Raw genomic sequence first — 14,207 nt, forward strand, 5'->3', positions numbered from 1 at the left:
TCTGAACATGATTAACTCGGAACTCTTTAACATGAATTGGAACGTACATGTTTATGAAAAACGTGTAAGTTTGCCAATCGGACAAGAGTGCAAGAAGAACAGAACAGAATGGAATGTTTTCTTTCAACTCCAGTATAGTTTTTTGCATTGTTAATTTTTGAAGCACAAAACATTTTTGTTAAAGAAAACTCAAGAAAAAGGTAAGATTGTTTTGCAACCCATTTTGTGCTTTAATACCCATTTCCCTCAACAGGTTAAGTTGGACAGCTTTGGGTCTCATATGACTGATTCTTTAGATGTTCTCTGTCCAATTTATTTAGCTATATAAGGAATCAAAATAGTGATATAATTCACACATGCTTGGAACAAGACACAAAGGAACTTTAGAGGCAGGGTGAAGGAAGGGAGAGATCCGTTATCTATAGTACGAATGGGCAGGCTAGGTGGACCAAATGGTCCTTATGTACAGACAATCACAACCAACAAACCCACACTTACTGTACTCCAGTGTACCGAATCGTTTCTCAACAACTCCAAACCAAAAGAGGTATCACCAGTATATACTGTCTCATTAATCATGCAAAAAACCAAATATATGTAGGCCCCTTACTAACAGAGTCTGTATTGTGTAACAGATCCTATTTTCGTATAGGGTCACCTTACTTTAATTTAAATCAACGATAGTCCATTTTTTTGAAAATTTTTCATTATAATAAAACCTGAATGTCACACATTCTGAACGAGAGGACACAGATACTCATCTACTCCTTGGTAGTAGTGCACCCGACACAGCTGTGTTTCGGACGGAACCCGTCCTGCTTCAGGGGGTGTCCTTCGAAGTCTGTTTCTTTGAGAGCGTCATAGGGAAGCCTTGTCGATCCTTGGTAACAAAAAAAGAAAAAAAAAAAAAAAAAAAAAAAAGAGACGCAGTCCAACGGGGCTGCCATGGATCATTAAGAAAAGATGTTACCAAGGATCGACAAGGCTTCCCTATGACGCTCTCAAAGAAACAGACTTCGAAGGACACCCCCTGAAGCAGGACGGGTTCCGTCCGAAACACAGCTGTGTCGGGTGCACTACTACCAAGGAGTAGATGAGTATCTGTGTCCTCTCGTTCAGAATGTGTGACATTCAGGTTTTATTATAATGAAAATTTTCAAAAAAATGGACTATCGTTGATTTAAATTAAAGTAAGGTGACCCTATACGAAAATAGGATCTGTTACACAATACAGACTCTGTTAGTAAGGGGCCTACATATATTTGGTTTTTTGCATGATTAATGAGACAGTATATACTGGTGATACCCCTTATGTACAGACACCATCTGCGTTTAAGTGATTTGGCACATTCAATGCAAAAAAGCTTTGCAAACACAGGAGGATGTACAGGGCGCTGATCAGCCGCTGGAAAAGGAGAAAACTCAGTCCCTTCATTCAGTTGCACAACATCTGTAGCATCACTAGAGGAGTCAGGCAAACGAGACAGCCATTTGTTCAGGAGTGTTTCTATGGCATGAATGAGAACGTCAACAATCAGAACAGAGGGAAAAGTATGTGTCATGTGATGCTTTAACATTCCAATGTGGCAGCTGATAGATAATACAATCTGACTATACATACTGTTAAAGAGGTCAGGAACGACACCAGGGATCAACTGGGTATCCATCTGAGAGGTGTCACTAATAAAGTCAGCCAAAATGGCAGCTTCTAAGCAAGCAAGGGATCCATTTAACAGCATTTCAAAAGCAAGATTCTTATAATATGAATTCAGACCAATTTTGCCTATTTTGGAAGCATTTCCTGATGCAAGTAAATAGGGCCATTTTTAAGAGATACCACTGAAAAAGATTTTCACCATAAGTATATATATATCATTCACTATTGTCTCTGAATAGTGAATGATATAACCATTCCTCTTGCTTGGATACATGAGAGAAATGGTCAGCAGAAAAAAAGAAAAGGCTTTAACTCTAGTTATAGTCAAATTGGCTGGAGACAATGCAGGTACAGTGAGGACAGACAGACGCAAAGCCTAGAAAACAATGTGGTACACAACATATTACAGCATTTTTCAAACAAAATGTGTTTAGATATTCAGAATTATAGATCAATGTCAACAATTTTAATTTGATTCACTGTGCAACTGGCAACCAATGCAAATCTTTCAAATAAGGGGCGATATTGTCGCAAACCTGTAAATCAAACACTGTCCTAACAGCAGCATTCGGAATTAACTGTAAAGCATATATAACAAATACTTAGGTAAGCCCCATACAACGAATTGCAGTAATCTACATGTGAAAGAACCGGAGCTTGGACAACTAAACGGAAACTGTGAAATGGAAGGACATAAACGCGGAGGTTTCAGTAATCTAAGCTTACACAATGCAGTCCTAACCACTTTTTTTTTAACTTGCACCATCAGTAGCAAATTCAAATCTAAAACAAAATCTAAATTCAGTGTTTCAACTAAAACAGCTAAAAAAAAACCCCCTCCACACATAAATATTTCCCTCCATGTATATTCTAATACATCAGTTGTTTGCCTCAATTGTGTCTGTCTTGTTCCAATAAATGCATCTATGCACAGATTCTTCCACTACGTGATGCATCCTTTAGCATCTTCACTTAGGTAATATGATTTCTAATCTCATTTTTCTTACAGATTTCTTTTTACTGAGAAAATTAAGCAATATGCATAATCAAATCATCAAGCTACAGGAAGATAGTTCTCATGGATTAAGCAAAAGTGAGGAGCAATGCCTTTAAAAAAAAAAAAATACAGATCATTGGATAGCAATGACAAAAAAATGACGCACCATACATTAATTGCAGGGGACTTCCAACCTGGCTTAGAATAAAATGGAAAGCAGAAAAGATACCACATAGCACACAAAGAGATTCCCAGACATATATCACAGATGCAAAAAAACTGAATGAAGTTCTTACTATCCAGTTACCTGCTGCCTGCTGAGTAGGATATGTGCCAGATGTTTGCCTACTTCTGCCGAACGGCAGAGGCACACTCCCCAAGGATTGTCAATTACACTGGCAACAGCAAGCAGTGAGGTGGGCCACACCAGAGCACTGACAATACCTGGGAGACAGAAAGATGCAGAAATGGATAATCAGCTTTGTTGGACACCAAAGGCTGCCTGATGTGGGATCTCCATACGGCTAGAAGGGTCCGAGAAAGCGCAGGAATCCTCATCCATTGCACAAGTAGGACAGCTGGGGATGACAGTCAGGATGCTAGCAGCATGTGACCTCCTATCAAGGACTGTGAGAGGAATGAGGGTGGCACCTAATCTGGAGGGAGGGAACCCCTGCTGGTTGTAAACGGAGGCCCATGGTCCCTCGGGTTTTGACAGCTTCACCTGTCAAACAGCGGTGAGAGCAAGGCTGAGGCAGGTCCCAACTAATCTGGAACCTCTGGTATGGAGAAAGGCAAACCAGACCTCCCAACCCCCCCCCCCCCTCCCTCCAACAAAGAGAATGATTAGACAATATGGGATATATAAAACTGACAACCGGGGCAGATGAGCACCCATGACACCAGGGCTGGGGGCTGAAGGGGCTGCCCTGCATCAGGGGGAGATTCCCGTGTGCCATCGAGGAGGAGGATCTGTCCCACCGTGGAACCCCCAATTCCTCCCTGACTACCCAGGATGCATGTTCACATACAGTAAAGAATAACGTCAGTAATAACAGGAGTGAAATACAGAGGCACTAAATTATTACAATTGTAAAATATCTACATTTCTTTTAAAAAAAATTATGAAAACTGCTCTAGAAAGAAATTTTGAAATATGCTTTTTACTTCATGTTGAAAGGTTTCAGACTGAGCTTGCTGCAACGAACATGCAGTTGTGATTTAATTAGCAGCTGGCATCATTAAAGCCGCTCTGCCAGAATGGGGGTCTGAGGATTTTATGGGCACGGTGTGGCTACTCGCCCTGTAGTCCAGGGCTTCCACAGCCAGTCGGGTTCGCAGGATACCCACAATAAACATGCGGGAGATTACATTTGCATATTCCGGATCTGCAATGGACGCAGCTCCATCTCCTGCATGCTCACTGTGGATATCCTGGAAACCCAGGCCAGGTTTGGGAAGCCCTGCTGGGGCCAATCAGAGCAGAGTAAACATACTGAAGGGTCATACGGGGACATGAAGTAAATAGAAAATGAATGGATCGGATGTGGCCTCGACACCTTTCCTTCATACCTGACAGGACGGTGTATTTCAGTGCTTCTTGAGCCACCATGTTTACAATCCCATTGAGCAATAAATCCAGGGTGTTGCCCAGCTCCATCAGGTACTTGGACTCCCAAGCCAGGCAGTACTGCTCCGTAGACTGCAGCAGGCTATGCCATGGGGCTGCAAAACTTGCTAAGGAACAAACAAGGGCAAAATAGATCAGACACAGAGGCTAGAAAAGTCCTGCATGATGATATATAAAGGCTTTTAATGAAAACACAGAGGAGCCCAATGGGACTTGCCTCCAGCCAGCACAGCATGGCCAGGCACCTTGCACTGCGGTAACCCCTATAGCATCTACCTCCTAAGGCAGCAACCCACATGCAGCCCCCATATTTCTCCCAAAATGCATGCAGAAATCTAAGGGGGCCAAGGGTTAATGCCATGTTAGAGAGAAAACAAAAACACAGCCATGACCTCTCTGGCTGCCATGCAAGCATTCAGCTAGACAACTCAACCTGTTTTTAGGATCAACAGGGCACAGAGGATATGTTAATGGGTGCTCAGCCTGTATGCTGCCAGGAGATAAACAGCTCCAGATGCAAAAGTCGGCAGCTTCGTTAGCCCTCGGTCTCTCCGGCTCAACAGCAGAGCAAGTTAATTGAAGAGAACAGAAGAGCCATGTCAATCCTCCCCTGCCCCCAAGTCTAGAGAGCATCACAATATTTTGAGGCTGTGTGGCTTAATTATCTCTGATTACACCTCAGGCGAGGTACAGAATCTCAATACTGCCCATCAGCTCCCTGCCGCAGCTCCTTTAGTAAACACCAACACAAAAAGGAGTGGGGAATAAAAGTGCTCTCATGACAATGGGGTTTCCAGACCAAAACATTATCTGCAGGTACGTATGGGCTGGATGGTACAGAAGGCTTAAGGGGTGGAAGCAAAATGCTATAGATATGGTTCTGATTTTTTCAAGTTGTCTCAGTTTATTAAACCTAAAGACAATCCTGCTGTTTTTAATCTCACATCACATCATTCTGGTAATTAAGGAGAGATGCAGAAGTCAGGATCAGCTTTTATTCTGGACTGGATGGATTCCTTTGCTTCCTGCCAGACCGAGTGGAACCCACCTGGAGCTCTGGGTTTTTATATCATTTTCCCCTTCTCCCAACAAGCTCTGCTGCCACAGAAACAGTTCTAGTCCTGGCTCCAGAACGTTTGAGGGTGATAAAGGGAGAAGACTGAGGATCAGTGAAATAAAGGAGGCAGGGGGGATGAAAGTTAATGGCTAGAGGTCTGGGGATCACCTAGGCCTCCAGGTGCTTTGCAGGGTTAGGTGTTCTGAAATGCAATCTAAGCACATCTCCGGGTTGTTTTACACTTTAAAATGTCCATTAACAGTTAACAATGGTTTATTAAGCCTATATTTATCAAACAAGGAAGGTTACCAACACTGCTAAACAAGTGAAGGGAGCAAGCAGTTTACAGCGTGTTCAGTTTTCAACAACCCTGAACTAAAGGAGCCCACAGATGTGCGATTGCGAAAAAAAAAAGAAGAGCATGTAAGAGCCCTCAAGTGCCCCTTGATATGTCCTGAATCTTTCATGGGGTTAGGAAAACAGCCAATCAAGTGCTTGGGGCACACCCACTAGCAAGTCAATATTCAAGTAAGATATCCGATTCACTTTAGCCAGTTATCTTTAGGCAGCTATTCAGCAGAGCCAAACTGGAAAAAAATAGACACACACACGCGCACTTTGAAAATGCAGAAGTAGTCACGCAAGTGCAAGCCCCTCCCAGCCCCTGGAAATGCTTCTGCTCACTGCCGGGTAGAAGCGCGCCCGTGCGGGCCCTAGCTGCATCCTTTTACCCACACGATCCGGCGGGCGGTCTGGGGAAAAGCCCACTTCTGCAGGTAAAGCACCCATTTTACCAGTGGAAACGGCTTTGAAAATTTACCCTCCGTGCTGGTCTGGATTTTCGATTCATACATTCACAGCAGTCTTTCCCCCACGAGACAGCCTGGGTGCCTGTCAAGGTGTTACGGCTTGAGAACTTGCTTTACATTTTGTTTTTATTTTCAGGGCTTGCTCCTGGTGTGGATGCTGCAGGCCCTAATACCTTCAATTTCTCGGTCGTTTTTTCACCAGCCTCAAAAAGCACTTTAAAACTTCTAAGGTGCTTCTTTTTCTTCCTCTCTCTCTCTCAGTACTTAGGCTGAGACCTGCAGACGATGGATGCTTTTATTTCCCACAGGATGAAGCAGAATGTGGTGAGAGGCTGTGGCAGGACTGTTTGTCCTGGGCTTTGCCCTCCCCTGAAATGGATCCACAGTTCCCCTCTCCTTTCCTCGTAGGGCACCGTTTAGAATGGTGCTGGACTGCAGCAAGCTTATGGCCTCCGTGCAGCACAGGAAGTGGCCCTGCACAAAACCTAGCAGTATGGGAAGAATGCCGGGTCAAAATTCAGTTCCCGTGAGTCCGCATGCTCCGGATATTGAAGCCCAGAGCCAAAATGGAATTTCCGCTAAAGTGAACATTTCCCACCGTCTTACGTACTCAGTGCGGTGGTTGTGAAGAAATGTGCAGCGCTTCTGCGGCAATCCAGCTCTGCGGATTCTTGCATGTTCCATGGCAGTAGGTAAAAACACTCTTTTTGGTTAGATCAAGCAAGCCACATACAATCTAGCAGTTGTAATCTGCTATTCAAAATTAGATCTGCATGGCAATAAGCTGAGCTTGAGGCTGGCCCAAAGGCCTTAGGCTGCAGTACGGAAGATGTAGTTTTACTTCCCGGACCCAGCTCTTGCTCCCGGGGTTGGCAATACCGCAGAAGCAGCATTTATTTATTTATTTATTTATTTATTTCACATCTTCTCTATACTGTCGTTAAGATGGATGCCGTCACAACGGTTTACAGTAAGGCACATAAAATAACGATGCTAAAATATATCAATTTACACAGGTGCCGTAATGGTTCAGGACATAGTTTTTAAACAATAATAATTGGTTTGCGATAAATAATGTCCAAATCTTTGTATCACTTTTGAATACAATACCAGCTTTATAATTGTAACTTTATCCTATAGTGATGAACGAAAAAAATAAAACTACAACTACACACAAATTGATTACGGTGGTGTGGGTGGGTGTTCAGTTGTTCGTACCTTGCACTTCACCGGGTTTTATTCCCCCTTCTCTTGTTTGAAGAGCCAGGTTCCAGTCAGGGGTCAGGAGGTGCCACGCCCGCCCAATGAAGGCAGGCTGGTCTACTCCTCCCTCGTGGCTGTTGGAGGAAGGAAGGAGTCCCCTGTTGTACCTCACCTCAAGCAGGGGTTTGGAATGTTGAGTAATGAAATCCAAATCATCGCATGGCAGAGAAACCTACTGATTAGGCTGAAACGTGCGTTCGAATCGGGTTCCGGTGAGATCTGTGGCGCAAGCCCCTTGGCGAGCCCTGGTGCTGCAATGTTTGGGAGAAGCGAGCATAGGAACTGGGAATAGAAATGGGCATTTCCCAGCCACCTGGGAATGAGGACACACAGCAAGATAGACTGTGATTCAGAAGAGGCTAACTGGGCTGCAAATCCAAGGACGTGGTGGAGGAGGATACCAGGAAAGGAAAAGCTGGTACTGGTGCTCTTCTAGCACAGTGAATCGCAGAAATCTCTGATGGGAATAGGGAGATACGCCTCCGTCAGATCGAGAGAGGCCTTGTGCACCACCACAATAACTGCTCGCAACGTCTCCGTACGAAAACGAGGGACCCGCAATGTTGCATTGACCCTTTGCAGATCCAAAATGGGCTGACATAAGCCCTCTTTCTTGGGAACCACGAAGTACACAGAACACCTTCCCTGACCATGGTCCTCGAGCAGCACCAGGAGAATGGCTTCCAATCGCTGCAGGCGTAGCAGAGTGTCCTGCACCACTGCTCGCTTGGTGGACGAACCGCAACGGGACACTACAAATAGCTGCCTCTTATTACTTCCAGCACCCACTAATCCGAGGTAATTCTGGTCCACTCCTCGTAGAAACAGGACCACCTTCCTCCAACAGCCACAAGGGAGGAGTAGACCAGCCTGCCTTCACTGGGCGGGCTTGGCACCTCTTGACCCCTGACTGGAACCCTCTCTGGCCCATCTACGGGTCCCCCAAAAAGGACTTCTGCCGTCCTGAACCCTGCTTCTGTGAAGAACTGGACGAACTTCTGCTGGCACAAAATCTTCTCATCTCATGGAAGCAAGAGCGAGATGGAAAGGTCTTTTCTAACTAACAGACTGCAGGTTTGCACCTCTGCTGGAAACAGACAAATACTGAGGGACTGCCGGTGGCTCTCTCGGTTATGTAGCAGTGCCTCAAAGGTTTTGTTCTCTGCCTCCGTCTGCTGGAAGGGATGCACAAACCCACTTGTCTGGACTGATCTGGGTACGAACAGGAAGGGTGCACTGTTTAAGAGATTGTCTGGAGTCTGCCAGGGCTCTTCAACGTATCAAACTGTGAAACAGACGCTAATTTGTCAGCATTCTTTACAAGGGTTCAGAAACACCATCACACGGGGACTTTTGTGGTGACTTTGGCACGCTGGCGCCAGTAGTTTGCTTCTGAGTTGCAGCAGCAGATGGCCTGCATATGTCGCACTAACATGTTAAGGGATCTACTGTAACTTTGCACCGTGTGCTTACAAATATTCAGTTTACAGGTTTCTTGTAGGCTGATAATTCGCCTACACACCAGCCCTTCTGCCAACACAGTGTCATGTGTTCAGACCGCCGACATCACAGAGGAGCTTGAAGTCGCCATCCTCTGCTTGTGAGACGAGAGCTTTACTGTGCAAATGACGAGGATGCCAGCAGCACGAGAATGGAAATCACGCTTCATTCAAGCACCATGGATAAGTGACACACATGCAGTTCTTGCAGATTCCATATGGGGGGGAACACATTTTAAAGGGCCTAGGATTTGTGGACTTGCAAGATAATTCTAAAATTCAGGGGCCAGCAGGAGCTGCAGGTACAAAGGTTATCTACGGTCTTTGCGCTTGTTTTATAAAAAGTGCAAAATGCATGCAGTGTAGAAATGAAATTCCAGTGCATACTCTGCCTTTCCTCCCGTAACTCCGTCCCCCCCGCATCTAAAAGCACATGCATTGAGAAACAGCTGCCCAGTATCCTCAGTGAACAAACACACTTTACTTGCAATATTCTAGAAAACTAACAGAACACACTGCATTATGACGACTGTCACAGGCGAAACGGGGGGGGGTTACTGTGCGGCCTCTCTCACCTCATTTCTTGGTTTTTGCCCCAGTCTTACCATATTTGCCGGTGCACAGCCATCCGGTGATTGCTATGCTGATGTGCAGCTGCTTGCCCCCTGTCAACGGCAGGAATTCAAACTCTTCAATGGCCCCTACGCGTTTCTTCATCTTGTAACCTCGGGACACAGAACAAACCGCTGTCAGGATCTGCTAGCAGCACGGGGCTGTGAAGCGGTACCTGCTCACCAAATTTCACAGTAAAATGCAGGGCATATCACCTCAAGAGCAGAAGTGAAACCACCAGCAAACATTTCGGGGGGCAGATTTTCGGTCTCCCCCAGCAGCTTGCAGGAACAAGACTCTCTATGGACCTTGGGTACTTTTTAGCCTCATCCTTTCTACTTGCTGCTAAGTATAAACAAAGTACGCACCTTAATGTATGCGTGGGGATTTCAAAATGGAATCCCAGTGGGTACTTACTTGGCCCAACCTAACCCCATTCCCTTTTACCTGTACTAAAGGGAAGGGAAGAGGGAAGGCAAGCAAACTGTTACACAGATAAACGTGTTCACCCACCCAAAGACCTTTCAAAATGGCTTCTTAGCACTTGGCAGCCGCGGAAGTGCCTTTCTGCCCAAACGGAGAAAAATGGTCTTTCAGTCCAGTAATGTTGTTAAGGAAAATAAAACACATTCTTTGGGCTCGGAGTCATGAACTGGAGGAAAAAGGAGCTACATATAAATGGGGGAAATAATCAAGCTGCCCACGATGGGCCAAACTCCGTGGGTACTTTTTACCTGCTGGTTCTGCACCAATAATCAAAGCAAACATAAGTGGGAGATTTTGCTTTGATTGATGTGGGGGGGGGGGGGGATCTGGGGCTTTTCCTGCGGGTACCTTTTCTAGGCAAAACTATGCGTGTTGTGGCCCCCCCCCCCCCCCAACCTTTGCAGTATGTGGGTAAAAGAAAAGTCCCTTTTGCCCTCCCTGGAGTCAGTAAAGTGCAGGTATGAGTTGTTTGTGAAAGGACTGGTCTTCCTTGAAAAGGCAACAAGGACAAGGCAAAGTATTAGATGGGATATTTAATAACCTTTTTTCTACCAGGAAGGATAAATGTATATTTTTCTTACAATTGTCCTTTTTCCCCATTGCTTCCTATGGAGCTGTGGCACGTAAATGGTTGTGTGCACACTTCAGGGAGGCAGTGTGGCGACTAAGTGTTGGCAAGCATTTTTGGCTTCTTGCTCTTCATCCAAGCAAGACATCATAGTGGGAGTGCACTCGGAGCACTTGCCATGCCCGTTTCTTGATGTTGGTGACATTGGGAAAGCAGCTCTGTGTATCCAAAATAGGGCTAACTGTCCTGATTTTTTTCCCAACCGTACAGATTTTCGTGGTACTGTGCGGAAAAGAGAGGCGGCGATAAAATGTTCAGCAATGTCCTGATTTTAGCCCTGCACCTGCAAGTTAGCATCTGGTCCTCCCCTGCATATTCAATATGTGTTGGATGCATTTCTTTTGTGTCCTCATTTAATCAGAGGCCTAAAATATTTTACAACACACTAGTTCAGCCCCTGGGCTGGTGAAAGCAAATCATGCAAAAGGATAGAGCCAGGAGTGACATGACAAAATATTTCTTCACAGAAAGGTGGTGATAGAGGCAAAAACAATATCACTTCAAGAAAGCACAGGACAAATACAGAGGATCACTAATGTCAGGAAAGTTAGAAACTGGGGTCTATGGCACGGCAGATGGGCAGCCTAGATGGATCCTTAGCTGTGGTTATATTCTGTATTTCTGTGTTTTTCTAATGGGGAAGAGTGGCAATTAAAATCGCATGTACACAAACACCATCGGCAAAGATACCGAACAGCATCTCCAAGTGTTCGGAAATCTGACGGCTGAAAGTTGGTAACCTGAATCTGAAAGGGGGAAGGACGAGGGGGGTCCTGAAGCTACTGAAGTATGCACACAGTTCTAAACAGGAGAGAGTCTAAAAGCCGGCGCAAAAACATTTTACTTTGATTTCCTGAGCCACGCAAAGCCCCTCGCCACCTGCTGTAACAAAGGATAAGGTGATTTCTATTCACCGAATCTAAGGGAATGAAGTCCAAAATTACTCTTTTCTTAACTATTTTCACTGCTGCCTCTGGAAAGCGAGTCCACCCAGCGTGACGGGGAAAAAAAAATGGGTCCTAACGATTTCTTGATCCTTCTGTCCCCCCTCTGCCTTCAATTTCAGACCATACCTACTTGGAATTATGAAATGGGACCTGCAATACAATACCAAGCATGCTGACAATCTTAGAAAGGCAGATTTGTCTCCATGTTATTTAAAAGAGCAAGTCTAGCCAGACTGCTTTCTTGTTGGTGCTACTCCTTCCTCTGTTGATCATAGCCTCATGCCTCCTTTTGCAGTGATATATATATATATATATATATATATATATATATATAATTCCTTCTACTTTTTACACTTTCTGGAACAACAAGGCCTACGCTTTTGTTAGGGCTATAGCACCGCATTGTCTGCGCACATCTTTCAGCTGTTGGTACAGTATTCATTCCTCTTACCTGTCAAGCCAGCTCCTGCCGCGCCGAACAGCGATGCCATGATAGCGATCCCAGCTGTGGAGCCTAGGGCCGCGGCTCCGGCACTCCCAATGATGGTAGCAGCGCCAGCGGCAACCAGAGGCGCTGCAAGACCCCCCGTCAGGCCTAAACGTAGCAGACATTCCAAGTTCAGACTCACCACCACTGTGACAGAAAGAAATAGCCCCCCCCAAAAGCAAAAGCATGCAAGACGACCCTGTTCTGGTCGGTTCCGGGTACAGTAAATGGAAAATGCTGAACACAGGCAGTCGGACTGAGCCACTGCCGACCGGACAGCTCTTCCGCTCTTCTGACTGCAGCCATCTTTATGCTTGTACTGATCATGCGAAATTGGTAACGGGGGAGGTTAATTTATAACTCCCCGCACAGAGGTCAAGTCGGCATGTACAGCCCAAGGGCACTGCATATGTTCTAATCTGCTTTTTGTCATCCCCAGAGAAAGTGGGCACAATTCTCTGCAAATAAATTTTCAGGGGGCAACGATAAAAGCAAAAACAAGCGCACACTTTCTCTGTCATGACTGCCGCAAACCCCGCCCCCTAAGTGTCCTGCAGACACTGCTATACTGGAGTCCCGCTAGCCAGAGTCTCACCTTCTCAGCAACATGCTTGGGAAACCTTTGTTTAGTCATGGCTCCCGTTTTATAAACTACACTAGACAGAGGGCCACCCCTGTTAAGGAGTGATAGAGCTAAATATCCTTAAGCCAAGCTAATTTTTTTTTTTTTAATGCAACCTGAGTTATAAAGGGCATGTGCCAAATATGTTCAATTACTTGGCCGCTTACACTGCTCGGGAATAGTGCAGCCTACAAAAAACAGTGCTGGCTGATTTGTACAATTCATTTCTGATCAGGAAAAGACCGAAACAATGCACACAAAGTAAAAATGCAAAACAAAATCAACTTGAATGCATACGATTGCCCCTAATGTTTTCTATGGGGGGGAGGGGGCAATAATTCCTCCTGTCTCCTTCTTCCAGCTCAGTCGGAACCAGTGCTGGTATCCTGGCACCATGAACCTCCCTTCCCGTTTTAATAGACCTTCCCACTGTTTCTAGTCTGGCCTGGTCTTGAAACGACGGCTCTGAGGGCGAAGCCTTGGCCTTGCATGACTTCCGGAACCCTTTACCATGGGCGCTAAATCCGGCCAACAGGTGGGGGACCCTCGCTGATGGTCACGAATCCCTCCCCTGTGATCAACTCGGGGGTTGGAAGAGCTGATCCAGGAGCTGAATCCGGCGCAGCACTGCCACTGAGAGGGCTCAAAGATGTATTATTGTTAGAGACATTCATTAATGATGAATGCATACTGCTCATCGCTTCAAACAGTGCCAGAATCTTGTATTTGTTTTCTATTTTTCACCCTGGAACAACAATGTGGATCCCTCTGACCAGTTTTCCTCCAACTTTTGGATTGCATGAGATTTTTCTGCAGAGCTGGAATACCCTTGTTCTGTACTGGAGTTCCTTGCATGCCGATCGCCCTGGTTAATACTTTTTTTTTTAACCCAAATTGAAGTGCTGCTCACCTATTACGGTACCGCCCCCAACTGTTGCCAGGCCAATCAAGAGATATCTCTTTAGTTTTTTCCTCGTTTCCTTTTTCTTTCGAGATGCTTCCGCAGTTCTGTTTGGAAATAAGCAGTAGACATAGTGCTCAGTCATAAAATGAAATCTCGGGTGCTTTCATTCCTAGAAAAGTGTTTGTCACTGCTTCAAAGGTTTAAATCAAAGGAGATGTATTCAGTGTCCAGCATTAGAGGGCTCCTGGAACACAAGAGTCAGGAGAACTAGTGCTTAAGAGTAGCAGGGCTGTATTCCCGGCTATTACAGCATTTTGCTACTTCTATTTACTTGATAAAAAATATTTTTTTTTAAAGGTCATCCATAATTAAGACTATAGATCAAACAACACTATTTTGTAACTTATTACATTTTTCCTCCATTAGCTTTACTGCCCTAATCCAACTCCACACAACCCCTGGGCCCCTGTGTGAGGTGGTAGCCATGTCTGTGGCTACCACCTCACACAGGGGCCCCAGACATGAGGAAGCTGGTTTGGCTTATGCATCTTTGAACTTCTGCAGGCTTGAGAAGGCGATGAATCCAGTTAGGGTTATAGGGACATTCTC

General features: G+C 45.3%; 1 protein-coding gene across 4 annotated transcripts in view; it reads right to left on the reverse strand.

Annotated features, from left to right (window-relative positions):
* The window catches only part of TMCO4 (transmembrane and coiled-coil domains 4), a 106,871-nt gene that overhangs the window by 60,727 nt on the left and 31,937 nt on the right, over nt 1-14,207 (reverse strand). For all 4 annotated transcript variants that reach the window (XM_029578411.1, XM_029578412.1, XM_029578413.1 and 1 more), the window contains 5 exons: nt 13,605-13,702; nt 12,037-12,180; nt 9,518-9,637; nt 4,227-4,391; nt 2,962-3,098 (listed from right to left, as the gene is read on the reverse strand). In XM_029578411.1, the coding sequence (XP_029434271.1) occupies nt 2,962-3,098; nt 4,227-4,391; nt 9,518-9,637; nt 12,037-12,180; nt 13,605-13,702 (664 nt within the window). The remainder of the gene's footprint in view (nt 1-2,961; nt 3,099-4,226; nt 4,392-9,517; nt 9,638-12,036; nt 12,181-13,604; nt 13,703-14,207) is intronic.

The sequence above is a fragment of the Rhinatrema bivittatum genome, chromosome 15 (assembly GCF_901001135.1).
Source record: "Rhinatrema bivittatum chromosome 15, aRhiBiv1.1, whole genome shotgun sequence".
NCBI lineage: Eukaryota > Metazoa > Chordata > Amphibia > Gymnophiona > Rhinatrematidae > Rhinatrema > Rhinatrema bivittatum.